We start from the raw sequence: 12,384 nt of genomic DNA, 5'->3' as shown, positions 1-12,384 counted from the left end.
ATTTTTTTAATTTCTACTCTTGATGTGATAATTTCATGGATCTTGTTTGATATACATAGTCACAAGTGTTGCTCTGTTGGATAAGGCCTAGGGACTAACCAGACCTTCATTTTCTTGTCCATCATTTTCTAATACTTCATTCTTAGGAAATAATCCAGCAGAAGTAAATGTGGAAATAATTCTGTACAATCTCCTGCTTTAAGGCAGTCTTTCCCAGATTTGGACAATGCAGAGCAATTGTGCTAATCTTCCATCAAGCATATGGAAGCAATGCTCTAGAGTAGAATCCATTGGTTGTTCATTGAAATTTAGACTCTATTTTTCAGGAAATTCCAGTGTTTTGAATTCATGTTTCCACCGTGCATTGAAATAAGATTTTTAATACAGTCAGGCTGTGCAATTGTTTTCATATTATTTGTATTTTATATTGTAACTTAATACAAAACACTGTGACTTTCATGAAACCAAAAACAAAACAATGAAGTTGAAATGAAGGGTTCTGACTTTACTAAAACTAAATATGGGGATTTAATGGAAAAAAAAAAAGTTTTGATTGTATTCTCTTAAAAAAAAAAAAAAAGTGTTAAGAAAATGCTGGTGCCACAGAAAGATTGAAATTCTAATTATTAGTTCTCTGTTGTTTGGGAAAATGTTTATTACTTTTTTGGCAATTTTGAATTTAGCTTTCTCTGTGCGATATGACTCTAAACACGTGAATGCCATAATGTTGGTTTTAGTAGGAGCAACTTAGATGACTTTTAAGACAAAATGTAACTGACCTGAAATTTCTTGATAGGAAATAAACAAAAAACTTACCAGTAAGTGCAGTGAGACTATGGAACAGAATTCAAAGCCTCCTCTGAGAAGTACACTATAGAAGCAAAACATCTTAAAAGTACTGTAGGGCAAAAAAAATGGAAGCCTTCTGTGGAAGTGGAGAAGTTTAGTTATCCCTTTCATCTTTCATATCTGTGATTGAGTTGTGTTTTATTTCAGCCTGAAATAAAACCTTTATTCTTCAAGGGCAATAACATCATGTTTTTTGTAGCTCCTTAGCTTTCAACAATGGAGTATAATATTTTGGTTCACCATTGTGTTAAAACTGCAAGTGTTTTTCTGACTTCTTTGGCATAATGATTTATTAGTGTCGACACTCCAGGGCTGTTTTTCAGTAGAAGTCAAAAGCTTGGATTTTGCTCCTTCTGGCAGATTACATACAAATTATGCAAATCGCTAGAGTGCAGGTTATAACCTAATTATGTTACACTTCTTGAACAATGATGATTTCTGTAAAGGAAAGCTGTCTAGCATTTTAGTTCCTAATGTATTTTTTTTCTCCTTTTGGTATTCTGCAAAACAAACCACATTAAAAAGTGATAGTATGTGTGCAAGTTTTGCTGGTGTGCATCTTATCTGCTTGTGCTGCTAAAATACATGAAAGCAACATAGCAGTCAAATTGCCTATATTTATATAGTTAGTGACTTTGCTAATGCAAAACTGGTTTTTTTCGGGGCTTTAACAACCTATTTGTAATAATTAGCGATAAACTGTAACTTCACTTACAGAATTTCATAGAAGACTAGAAAAATTTAATTTCTTTGTTTTGTCCAGGTAAATCTAACCTGCACATTCAAGATACTTTTTAATCCTATAGCTCATATTTTTATGTGCTAATTTATAGTCTACCTGTGAGTTACTTTTTATACATAAAACATATACATTTTAGGAATAAGTACTTGGTTAGTACATTTTTCTCCAACATTTTCATTTAGCATTTGCTTCAGGTGAAACATCTTTTTAATGTATTCATGTCTCTCAGTTGCATTAATAAGTGCTTTTTATGTGTCTGTATTCCAGATTCAAATCAAGGCATCTCCACATAGTTCCCTGCTGACCTCAAGAAAAAGTGGCAATTCTAACTGTGGAATGAGGGCAATTTCAGTCCAGAAATCATTCCTTTGACATCAAATGGCTGAAATTGCCCAATGACTTCTTTTTTTTCTGAAAAAAACAGTATAACTTTTGGCTTAATTTTGCTATAGATATTTGTATGCACGTATATAGATAAGCACATGCATATACATTATATTGGCCAGCACAAGTACTAGATTAACAACAGTAATTGGACTTTTGTGGTCGCACACCTTGAGAAAGACTTTCCATCTGTAGAGTTACAGATTGAAATGTAGATAAGCCAATCAAGACAAGTACATCATGACAAAGTTTACATACTGAAGAAATTAGTCTGATTCATAGTCCACAGAATCCAGAGCCTAAGGAGACCACTACTAGCGAGAAATTAGTCTGATTCATAGTCCACAGAACCCACAGCCTAAGGAGACCACTACTAGCCTGACCCCTGTGTGGTTAGCACAGAATAAGGACCAAACTGTCAAAGATGAGTCAGGGTTGAGGTGTGGTGGCAGGCCAGTACTGGGAGTTGTGCTTTATCGTATCTGAGGTTTGAAGGAAGACATCTGATTTCAGGACTGTCAATACTTAATTTATACACCAGCTTGCACACTTAAGGCTTATTTAAAAAAATAACCTTCATATCACCTATGTGCCATTTAACGTTATTTGCATGTCAACAGGAGCTGAGAAAACTAGCTACATTTTGAAGCTTCTTCGTTCTTGTTAGATACTGCTCACTTAATTAAAGTTTCTATACTGTGTTTTATTTTGTAGGGATCTAATAGATAAATAGGCAGTGCTTCATAGTTCATTTGGGCTGCATGTCCTTGTGTTGTATTGCTCACACCTTATTAGTCTTCTGCAAATGTTCCACTTCGCTTTAGTTTTGGCAGGCTGCTCAGAACACCATTTCCTTCTTTTCATTCTGGTGGAGTCCAATTGTTCTTTGCTTATTCTACATTAGCCTTTCCCAGAATTTAGCCTGGAGTTTTTATACACTGGGGAGTTCCCAGTGTATTTAGATTATAAAATGATTTCCTAGTGTGACTGTGACGGAACCACACTTTCAGATAATACTGTCAAACTAGATTTCAGTGCTGTTTTTCTGTGATTCTCTGCAGTATTTTGCTATATAGAAATGATATGTACAATCATTTTGTCTCTTGAAAGTGATATTTTTCAAGTCGTCCTCCCAAATAGTTATGTTTGTGCCAAAAACTTTTTCTTGTTCTGTTTCTCATTAGGTTTGTGTAGATCAATTGGCGTAAGCAACTTTCTTATCAGTCATCTTGAGCAACTAGAGGAAGACTGTGTGATTACTCCACATGTTAATCAGGTGAGTGGATAAATATATTTAAAGTATCTGGCTTTGGGTTTTTGCTTTGGTTTTTCTGGTTAATAATCTCCTCCCCACTGCTGTGCTTGAAAGACTACACCCAAACTAGCCTTAGTCATACAATTTCTTCTCTTTCATTTCTATATACGTTTTGAAAACCATTCAGGAAGATGACCTGAATTGGGGGGGAGTCCTTCCTCCTTTCTTTCCCCAGTTACTCCCAGGCTACTGCTTTTAAAGGCACAAACAAATGGTCCATGTAACAGTTTTTGATGATAAAACAGTTTAGAAATAAAATTCAAGGAGCACTGAACATTTAGCATCTCCAGAGTGAACAAAGCTTTAGAGAGAGCCTGTATTCAAACACTATAGGTAATTCCTCTAAGCAACATTGAAAGCCTCGGGTAGTTACATATCCATACAAGGGTGCTGTTTCCCTTGCTCCCCCCCTTATTTTGTATTCATATTTCAAGATCACATTACAGTCAGTGAACTTCTCATTTAGGAAGGTGCTGTGAGAGCCCTGGAAAAATTTTCTTGCTGCCCTAGGAGGATAAAAAATAGCCACCTACATACCGGCAGACTTCCAGGACACTGACAACTATTCCCTTGGCACAGTTTTCTGCCCACAGCTGTGCTGGAAGTTCATGCTCCCATTCTTACCACCTCCTGCCAGTGAAAGTGTGCGTATGCTGACACAGAACTGGGCACTGGAATGGATGAAGTGCAGGTGCATGCTTTTCCCCTTTGTACAGGTGGTGAGGATTTCTGGCAGCTGGTTGTGGTTTAATGTCACAAACAGCCATAAAAAGGTCAGAATGTGATGGTTAGAACCTAACATCTCTGGTTTTTGCTGTCCACTAGACTAAAGGTTACTAAAGGACAATTATGAATAATGTTAAATTAACCTAAAACCATAAAAAATATTTAAGTTTGAATATTCAAAATAAGCCATTGAAATATCTCTTAAGATGGGCAAGTTGATGACTGTTTAAGAATCTGTGAGTTTGCCAAGGCTTAATTGTGTCTCTTTTTCAGAAATACACATCTTCAAAGTCTTACTGGAGTTTGCCATAAGTCATTACTGTCTGTTAAATGAGCCTTTCAGTGTCCTAGTAAAGGGAAAAAAAAAAAGTAATCTTGGATTTGTTTTGAAATTTCCTCTTACCTGCAATGTCAAAATGTTACCAGTCTTATTGTGACAATAATGTTAATGGAGAAAAGTTGCTTCTTGATACTATTTGACAGCCTCTCTTTTTCTGTGGCTGAAAAAGAGGAGACAAACAGTTGAGACACTAGTGATACTGAGGGGTGGGAGGGTGCCCCTGTTCTATTCAGATAGTCGTCTCGTTAAGGTGATGCACAGCATTGTTCCAGTGTTCCGACAACGAAATATCCATGCCACTGCAAACTGCTCCACTTTGAACAGTTTTGTTATAGCACTAATTTAAGCTTTTTAGAGTTAAAGGAATCTTATAAACTCTAGTTCAAGTTATCCTCAAAAGAGTATTTATTCTATTTCTTGCTTAGTGTCAGAGTTGCTGAGTCTGATCATGAGATTACTGAAGTATTATCAAATAACTAATGAATTCTAAATTTAAATTGGGAGTGGAAGTGCTATGTTGATTTCTTATTTCACTCTCCAGAATTTGTAATACAAAAGATCTTTGCTGTATTTATGCCTGAAATTGCGTACTCTTTCAAGGAACTTATTTCTAAATACAAAACATTTGCAAACAATCATTTTATGAAAAGTCTAAATATTTTAGAAACAAGTGAAGGAAAATAACTTCCCTCTCAGCTGTGTTAGGTTTGCGTAAAGAATTTAGGATGTTCTTACAATTCTAACAGTTCTTACGATGTTAAAATTGAAAGGTGGGGTTTTTTTTCTGTGAAGAGGGGGAAGTAGGGAGGCAGGATAAAGGAGGTTCTTTATTAGGCTTTTATAGTCTTTGTAAACCAGGCAGTAAGCAATGCTTCTGCTTCACAAACCCAAGTTGTAAGTACTGCCTCTCTTCTTGGTTCCTTTTGGCAGCTTTTAAAATTACAATCTACAATTTAAAATACTGTCAAACACTGTGTAAAATGATGAGAAATATTTTATTCTGGCATCATGAAGTTACAGGTTTGTATTCCAGAGTTTGTAGTTGACTTGGCAGTAGTAAGTTTAGATTTATGCTGAAGGAAGTCTTTGTAGTCTCTTTGAAGGCTCTTAGGTCTGTCACTTATTAGGGGAAAAAAATACATTTTATAAGAATTTAATTAATATATATGTTTCATTTAATAAAGCAGTACACTGAAACCAAATATAAACTGTTCCTCTCTGAATTCCATGTAGGAATGTTCATCAATATTTTCTTCTACTTTTATAGAAGTGCAATTACTGTATAATGACCTCAGGGAGATTTTGTAATGTTATTAATATTGCCATTAATGTTGAGCTCTATTATGTAAATTTCTACAAGGTGGAAATGTATTTTAGTATTTTGAGGCATTAGGAAACAAACCCTTTGTATATAAACTCAGGTGAACTGTTCTTCTATAGAAAAAACATTTCTAGGCTTAGTTTTCAGCTTTATTTCAGTTTATAGGGAGAAATAATTGCGAGACTGTGCATTCCCATTGAGAAACTGACTGAAATCCAGATGCAGGAAAACTTTACCAGGTGAGAAGATCCCGCAGCAGAGTGGAAAGAGTAAGGCTTTTGTATACCATCATCTGAGGTATGACTTTCTAGGTCTGTGTGTCAGGATTGTTATTAGGCTCAACTTTTCCCCATTACACTATGACTGTCATAAAAACTGTGCTCATTTAAGAGTTCCCCATGGTTGACCAAGTAGGAGCTGTGAAGAGTTCTGTAATGTGAACTGCAAACTGTTTTATTAAACAAATGCCAATTTTTACACACAAATCACTCAGGGTCGAGTTCCAGAAAAGATCAAGATCTTCCTCTACCACCATATGACAGACAACCCTTGCCTGAGAAAAGTTTGATGACTAAAATAGCAAGGGTGGGGCAAGCCAGGAAGTGGGAATTATTTTGAGGGGAAGCACATGCTTACCGCTCACCCTATACCTTCTCTAGCTCAGGATGCTAGTCCCTTGCATCCAGATGCCACTAGAACCTTCCAGAAAGTTTTCAGGAAGAAAAATAAATTCAAAAGTGGTTATTTTATTATATTTTATCATTTGATTATCTTAGCAATATATTTAAGAAGAAAAATATGTGCTGCTACCAGCACACAACTGCATCTGCTAAAATTCAGTTGCCAAAATTTGCGAGTCTCTTGATTTCCAGTGAAAGGCACAAAGTAAAATCTTTCCAGGTGGGAAGTAGTTATTGCTTTGTATTCTGCTTGTGAAGCAGGCAGGTGACATCTCAGCACGCTGTTCTTGCTTTAAATATTTCTGGTGTAACCTGGAACTGTGCTGCCTGGAAATTTTATTAGACCAGCAGGTAAATTCTGCTTGCAGTTGTATTACTAATAAATGCCAGATAAGTCACCTGATGCCATAGGGATACTGCGGATTTTTCAGCATTTGATCCTTAATACATCGTTCTTTATTTAACATTTTCTAGGCTGTGCTGTTAGTTACACTTAGTGTAAAGAACATCTATTAAAATCGCTTATTACTATTGTAATAACAGAGTAATACACCCTACTTGCTCTTTCTTTTTTCACGTTGTAGTTTTGAGTTAAAACAATGAGAATATTTTCGAATTGGCTCAGGTGCAAACGAGTGAATAACTGTATGACCTAAACTCTGGTCTTACACATATAAACGTGAAATACAAAGGCTACTCAAAGGTCAAGAAACATCAAAGGTTGAAGACATGGATGTGTCTGCTGCTTGAACCTTGTTCCCAAATCCACGTAGTAATTCAGATCATAGCAGCTTTAGGCTGACTCAGCCCAGCCTTCGAGGGGCACAGTTTTTTTCTTAGCACATATTGAATGACTGCCAGCCTATTGTTCCCAACTATTGTTGTCTGAAAAGACAACGTGTACTAAAGATGAGAAACAGGAAATGTTCATTTTTCCTCTCTGTGGCAGAAGAAATTTTCCAGATTCCATGTGTTGAGGTAATTGTTCAGAAGAGTATTTTTCTTCAAAGTGCGCAAGAGTTAGATCACTGGAACAGTGGTGACGGCCAGTCACAAAAATACATCATATGGTTATGTATTTTGTAAAAGAAAACACCACCCATTTTCATCTGAATGTACAGAAAGGTATGCTTTTTACAATGTATGAACTGTGAAATACTTATTTAAATAACATAATAAGGAATACTACAGAGGTCCTCTTTTGGCTTTTGCTACATGCCAGAATACGTGGCTCTTCTGAGATCCTTACTTTCCAATAACTTCTGTTTCCTTTTGCTTCCAACAACTATGTCTTTGTAGCTTGTTACTTTTCCTCCTTTAACTGGTTCTTGGCAGTTTGTGATCTTCCTTCCTACAAACGATCTCCTTCACACTTCATTCCACAGCGTGATTGCTTCCCCGCATAAGCAGTTGGTCACACCACACACACAATACAGGATTTTCCATGTACAATCCATGCCAACAGGCTTTTCTTCCGAGGTCAGGCCCTCATCCTGAGCAAACTTCATCTTGGAAACCCAGTCCCTGCCCAGCGCCCTTCCCTTGCCTTTGCAACCTAAAGACCATTAGTGAAGAAACAGGAAAGGAAGTAGATTTGGGGAAAAGAAGGTTGTCTCAAATCACCAGTAAAAATGACCTAATGCTGACTTCCACTCTGCATTTACATACATTTCTCAAACACTGAGAAGAACAGGAGTGGGAGTCCAGCTGCAGGTAGGGCAGGCAACTGCTCTATGCACCTTACTTCTGGGGGAAGCATAAAATACATAGTAAACTATTGTGCCAATTAATGGCAAAATACTTGTGGATTAATATCCTTCATTGCGTCTTCTAAAACTGGTAACTTACATCTGTTTCCTAGAAGCGGTGATTTCACTCATGTGTTGTTAAAACAAAAGAAAATATATTTTCATTCATCAATGATGTTTTCTACTAAATGTACTCTCAAGGTTTTTACTAAAAGTTTTTATTTTTATTTGTCTAAGGTTGAATACCACCCTCTCCAAAGACCTCAGGAGCTGGTGGATTATTGTAGGAGCAGAGATATTGTTTTTGAAGGCTACTGTCCTTTAGCCAAAGGTGAAGCACTCACTCATCCTAGCATCATTCAGCTGGCAAAGAAATATGGCAGAACTCCAGCACAGATTTGTATACGCTGGAGTATACAGGTAATGGAGGGTGGTAATAAGAACATGGAAAAAAATTCAAATAGTTTGGGTTTTGTACATGAAACCACAATTTATACAGAAAGTGTTTTTGCCTTCAGTATGTTGATATCACATGAACTAACTGTGCTGTACTCGAAATATGGAATGTAGTACACAAAGCATGGCAGTATTCTAAATATGAAAAAAATCTGATTGCAGAGAAAAAGAGCCACCAATAAAAAGTGTTTTCAAGGTAAATGTTACAAGCAGTGTGGGGCATCAATCAATTTCTATCACTCAACATGAAGTACTAAGCAGTGAAATAGTGTATTAAGTTGATATAAACAACGTAATTTGTTTTAGAATTTAATGCACTGTATAACTGCAATTAAAAATAGCATATAGAAATGTCACTGTCCTCTGAGAAATGAAATTAAAACCTCAGAAATTATTTGAAATGAATGAATTAAAACCTTGAAGTGTTTAGAAGAGAGATTATTTTATTTGAAACTATGTAATTTTTAATGATGAGAAGCATTATGTTTTTCAGAATGGGATTGTCACTATTCCGAAGTCTACAAAAGCAGAAAGGATACAGGAAAACTGCAAGGTAAGATTTGGTTATGCACTCAAGTCTGACTAACATCCGAATTACTGGTTTTAATACTTTGGTTTGCCTGCCCATTCTCCTATACTAGTTTTATATTGGGGCAACTCAGTTAAAATTGGCAAATTATAGTACCATGAATTACTACAATGTAGTAGAGAACCATAATTTGCAAATGGCAGAAATCAACTGGAGAGTTAATCACTATGTATAAAAAAAGACATCCATAGAAAGACCTTTCATAGTTTATTAATAATATTTTTATTTAATCCTTGGCTGATTGTAGAACATCCTAATCTGGTTATGGTTAGGTCCTTTTTATGATAGGCATATAGATCAAATGGAAGGAGCTTGTATCCTACGCATAACACTGTATGAAAGCTGTAAAACTCTCTTGGAGATATCACAGATAGAGACCTTCAAAGGAAATCACAGTCCTGCCAGAGCTGACTCTTCCCCTACCTTCTTCCTTCTAATCAACTTGCAGAGAAGGTCCCAGTGTGAAGGGGACGGACAAAGAAAAGTGGGGAGTAGTGTGATTCCCCCTGCCTTTTTTTTTCCTTTTCACACCAAATGTTTTTAAATCATTACTTCATTTTTCTCTCCATTTCTCTGATCTGAAAGTGTGCTTTCTCTGGGGGAGGGGCAACCACAACAACCTTATTGTTACTTCCAAAAATATCATAGGGTTATGAACTGTTTGGCAAATCAGGAAGAAACTTTGTAAGAAGATAGGAAACTTCTGTCTGCTAGTTAAATCAGTGTGTGTGTGTGTGTGTGTGTGTATTTCTCTTGGTGGCTATGCCTATTTGTGTAGCTCCTGCCTTGACTATTTATTCTGACGTGCACGCTGCCTTCTGTGGTACAAGCACAGCTGTTTGTGGTACTGTATTGTGAACCAGATCAGAGAATAAAACCAGGATAAAATCCTTCCTTATTCTTTTTATTTTATTTTTCCCAATGATATTTTAAATCCAGATTAATTTTGTTTTTTACAGAGTTTCCTCTATGGCCCCACCAATTCATTTTGCATAACTGAGGGAATGCGTTGCAGCAAAACATAAAGAACTTAGGATGGAGAGCAGTAGGGGAGAACTAACACAGTTATCAGATGTTGTTAATCACATCTCTTTTTTTTTTTTTTTTTTTGTCTGCCATGTCAGTGTGTTGGCCTGATTCTCCACCACCTCTAGTCAAGTTGGTAAAAGCAGGGACCTCATTAAGCCCTCAGTATATAATGTAATATATAGTATTTCTAGTTCTGTGACTGGTACCTGGTTTAGGTTTAAAAAGCTTGAGCACTGAGGTTTGACTCCAAGGGTCATTCCAGCAGACAGCTATTGCTGGATAATGCAGGATGGGAGGAGCTCATTTGGCTTCAGCTCAGGCTCCACAGGATTTTTTTATTGAGTATAGAGAAGCTCTGACAAAGACAACAGACCACCTTAAAGCAACTTCAATTCTGAAGTGTTACATTTCTGAATAAGACACCTGCTAAGAAAACTCTGACACCGTCATTCATGTTGCAGGTGTCACCACAGGAGAAGTCGCTGGCTGTAAGAGCCTAGGGATGAAGACAGGTTGTTGCTTTCAAGTTCGAGTTCGTATTGAGGCACTATAGCACTGTATCTTTTTCTGTTTTAGCTGATCCACGAGTGTTTTGTCTAAGTACACATTGAAAAGATAGATATAGCCTTTGGTTTGCTAGCTTTGTGAATGTCCTGATACCTTCTAATAATTCTCTTTGGCTAAAGTTCTGAGGAAAAAAACTCTAACAGTCTAAACTGAACATTGGGATATAAGTGAAATACTGAGCTCAGGTTTACAGAGGGGTTGGAGTCAAGGTATTCATATACCTCTGGCACTGACCATATAGAGTGCTGTCAAAAACAGCTTTGATACTACCATTGTCTTGGACCCTTGCCTGGGGCCAGAGTGCTACAAAACCATCTTAACAGAGTCTAGAAATAAAAATGAGTCACAGAAGGAGCAAAGGACCCAGTGGAGCCTGTCAGCTTAATGCAGTATTTATCTATGACAAAATATAAGAAGAATTTCCAGAAGGAAAAATACAGAAAAATTCTGCTTTATATTTAAACGAATCTTGGTCAGTTTAACAGAAATACTCCTGATTCTCTCTATGTTCATGATGTTAACTGTATATGCATTCCCATAGGTATTTGATTTTACAATAGCAGAAGACGATGTTGAAATTCTGAATGGAATGCATGATGGGAGACATGTTTCCTGGGACCCAAGCCTTATTGTGTGAATTAAGGTTTGAGCTTTTTCTTTTGTCAGTGGTCAGTGAGTCACACCATGTGATTTGAATTCAGGGAGGGTTACCATAAGAATATAATTGTAAGATTAATGTCTGCTGTTAATGATAACTGATTTGAAATCCTTGACATTGGTAACAGAAAAAAGATATTTTTGAGGGTAGCACTTTTGTACAGAGATCTTGCATTTCTGTCCCAAATCCTGATCCCTAGTTCACTGAAGCCCACGCAAAGCCTCCTGTTTGTGCCACTGACCCTGCATCAGCCCATTCAATCAAAGAGCATGAGGAGATACCCCTTCTTTAAAAATGTAAGAAAAAATGCTGCCTACTGGTGTACAACACAGGTGTTAAGTGTGAAATACTTCTTCAAGTACTTTGTTAGAGCTATACAATGTGTGAAGAAGAAAAAGCTGGGTGAAAAAATATGTTAATACCATTATTATTACAATATTTGTACTATACAATGTACTGCGAATCTCTATCAAAAATATAATTTCACTGTAACAAGCATTGTCTGAGCATCACCAAAAAGAAGTTTTATGCATATAATTGCATAATAATGAAATATGTTAATACCATTATTATTACAATATTTGTACTATACAATGTACTGCAAATCTCTGTCAAAAATATAATTTCACTGTAACAAGCATTGTCTGAGCATCACCAAAAAGTTTTATGCATATAATTGAATAATAATGGCATTGACCCATAGATTTCTGTACATATTACTTACTAGCCTGTAGATATAACAAAGTAGAAATCTTTCCAGAGATAGCCACGTACAAATAAACTATCTGCAAGGCTAAGAGTTGAGCAGCAAGCTCTAAGAGACAAAGAGGCATCTTTGTTATTCCTGATCTTTTTCTCTTACTGGAAATTATGGTGAGTTTTATGTAGCTTTTAGTGAGAATTAGTTTAGCTTTTATTTTGGTTTTTTCCAGGAAATCTCATTAAGAGACTATACTTCTGTTTTTCTTATAAAATATACA

The 12,384-nt window shown here is 36.3% G+C and overlaps 1 protein-coding gene across 1 annotated transcript; it reads left to right on the top strand.

The window, feature by feature from the left end:
• Nucleotides 1-3,159: 3,159 nt before the first annotated feature.
• Nucleotides 3,160-11,383, top strand: LOC104457722 (prostaglandin F synthase-like; the record flags this gene model as incomplete). The annotated part of the gene is made up of 4 exons (XM_010082647.1): nt 3,160-3,251; nt 8,343-8,525; nt 9,055-9,114; nt 11,288-11,383. Coding segments are annotated over 4 exons (431 nt in total), but the record flags the coding sequence as incomplete, so codon positions are not given.
• Between the last annotated feature and the right edge of the window lie 1,001 nt (nt 11,384-12,384).

Source organism: Pterocles gutturalis, unplaced genomic scaffold (genome assembly GCF_000699245.1).
Source record: "Pterocles gutturalis isolate BGI_N339 unplaced genomic scaffold, ASM69924v1 scaffold48529, whole genome shotgun sequence".
Taxonomy (NCBI): domain Eukaryota; kingdom Metazoa; phylum Chordata; class Aves; order Pterocliformes; family Pteroclidae; genus Pterocles; species Pterocles gutturalis.
The sequence above is the reverse complement of the archived record's forward strand: the minus strand, read 5'-3'. Positions and strand labels throughout refer to the sequence as shown.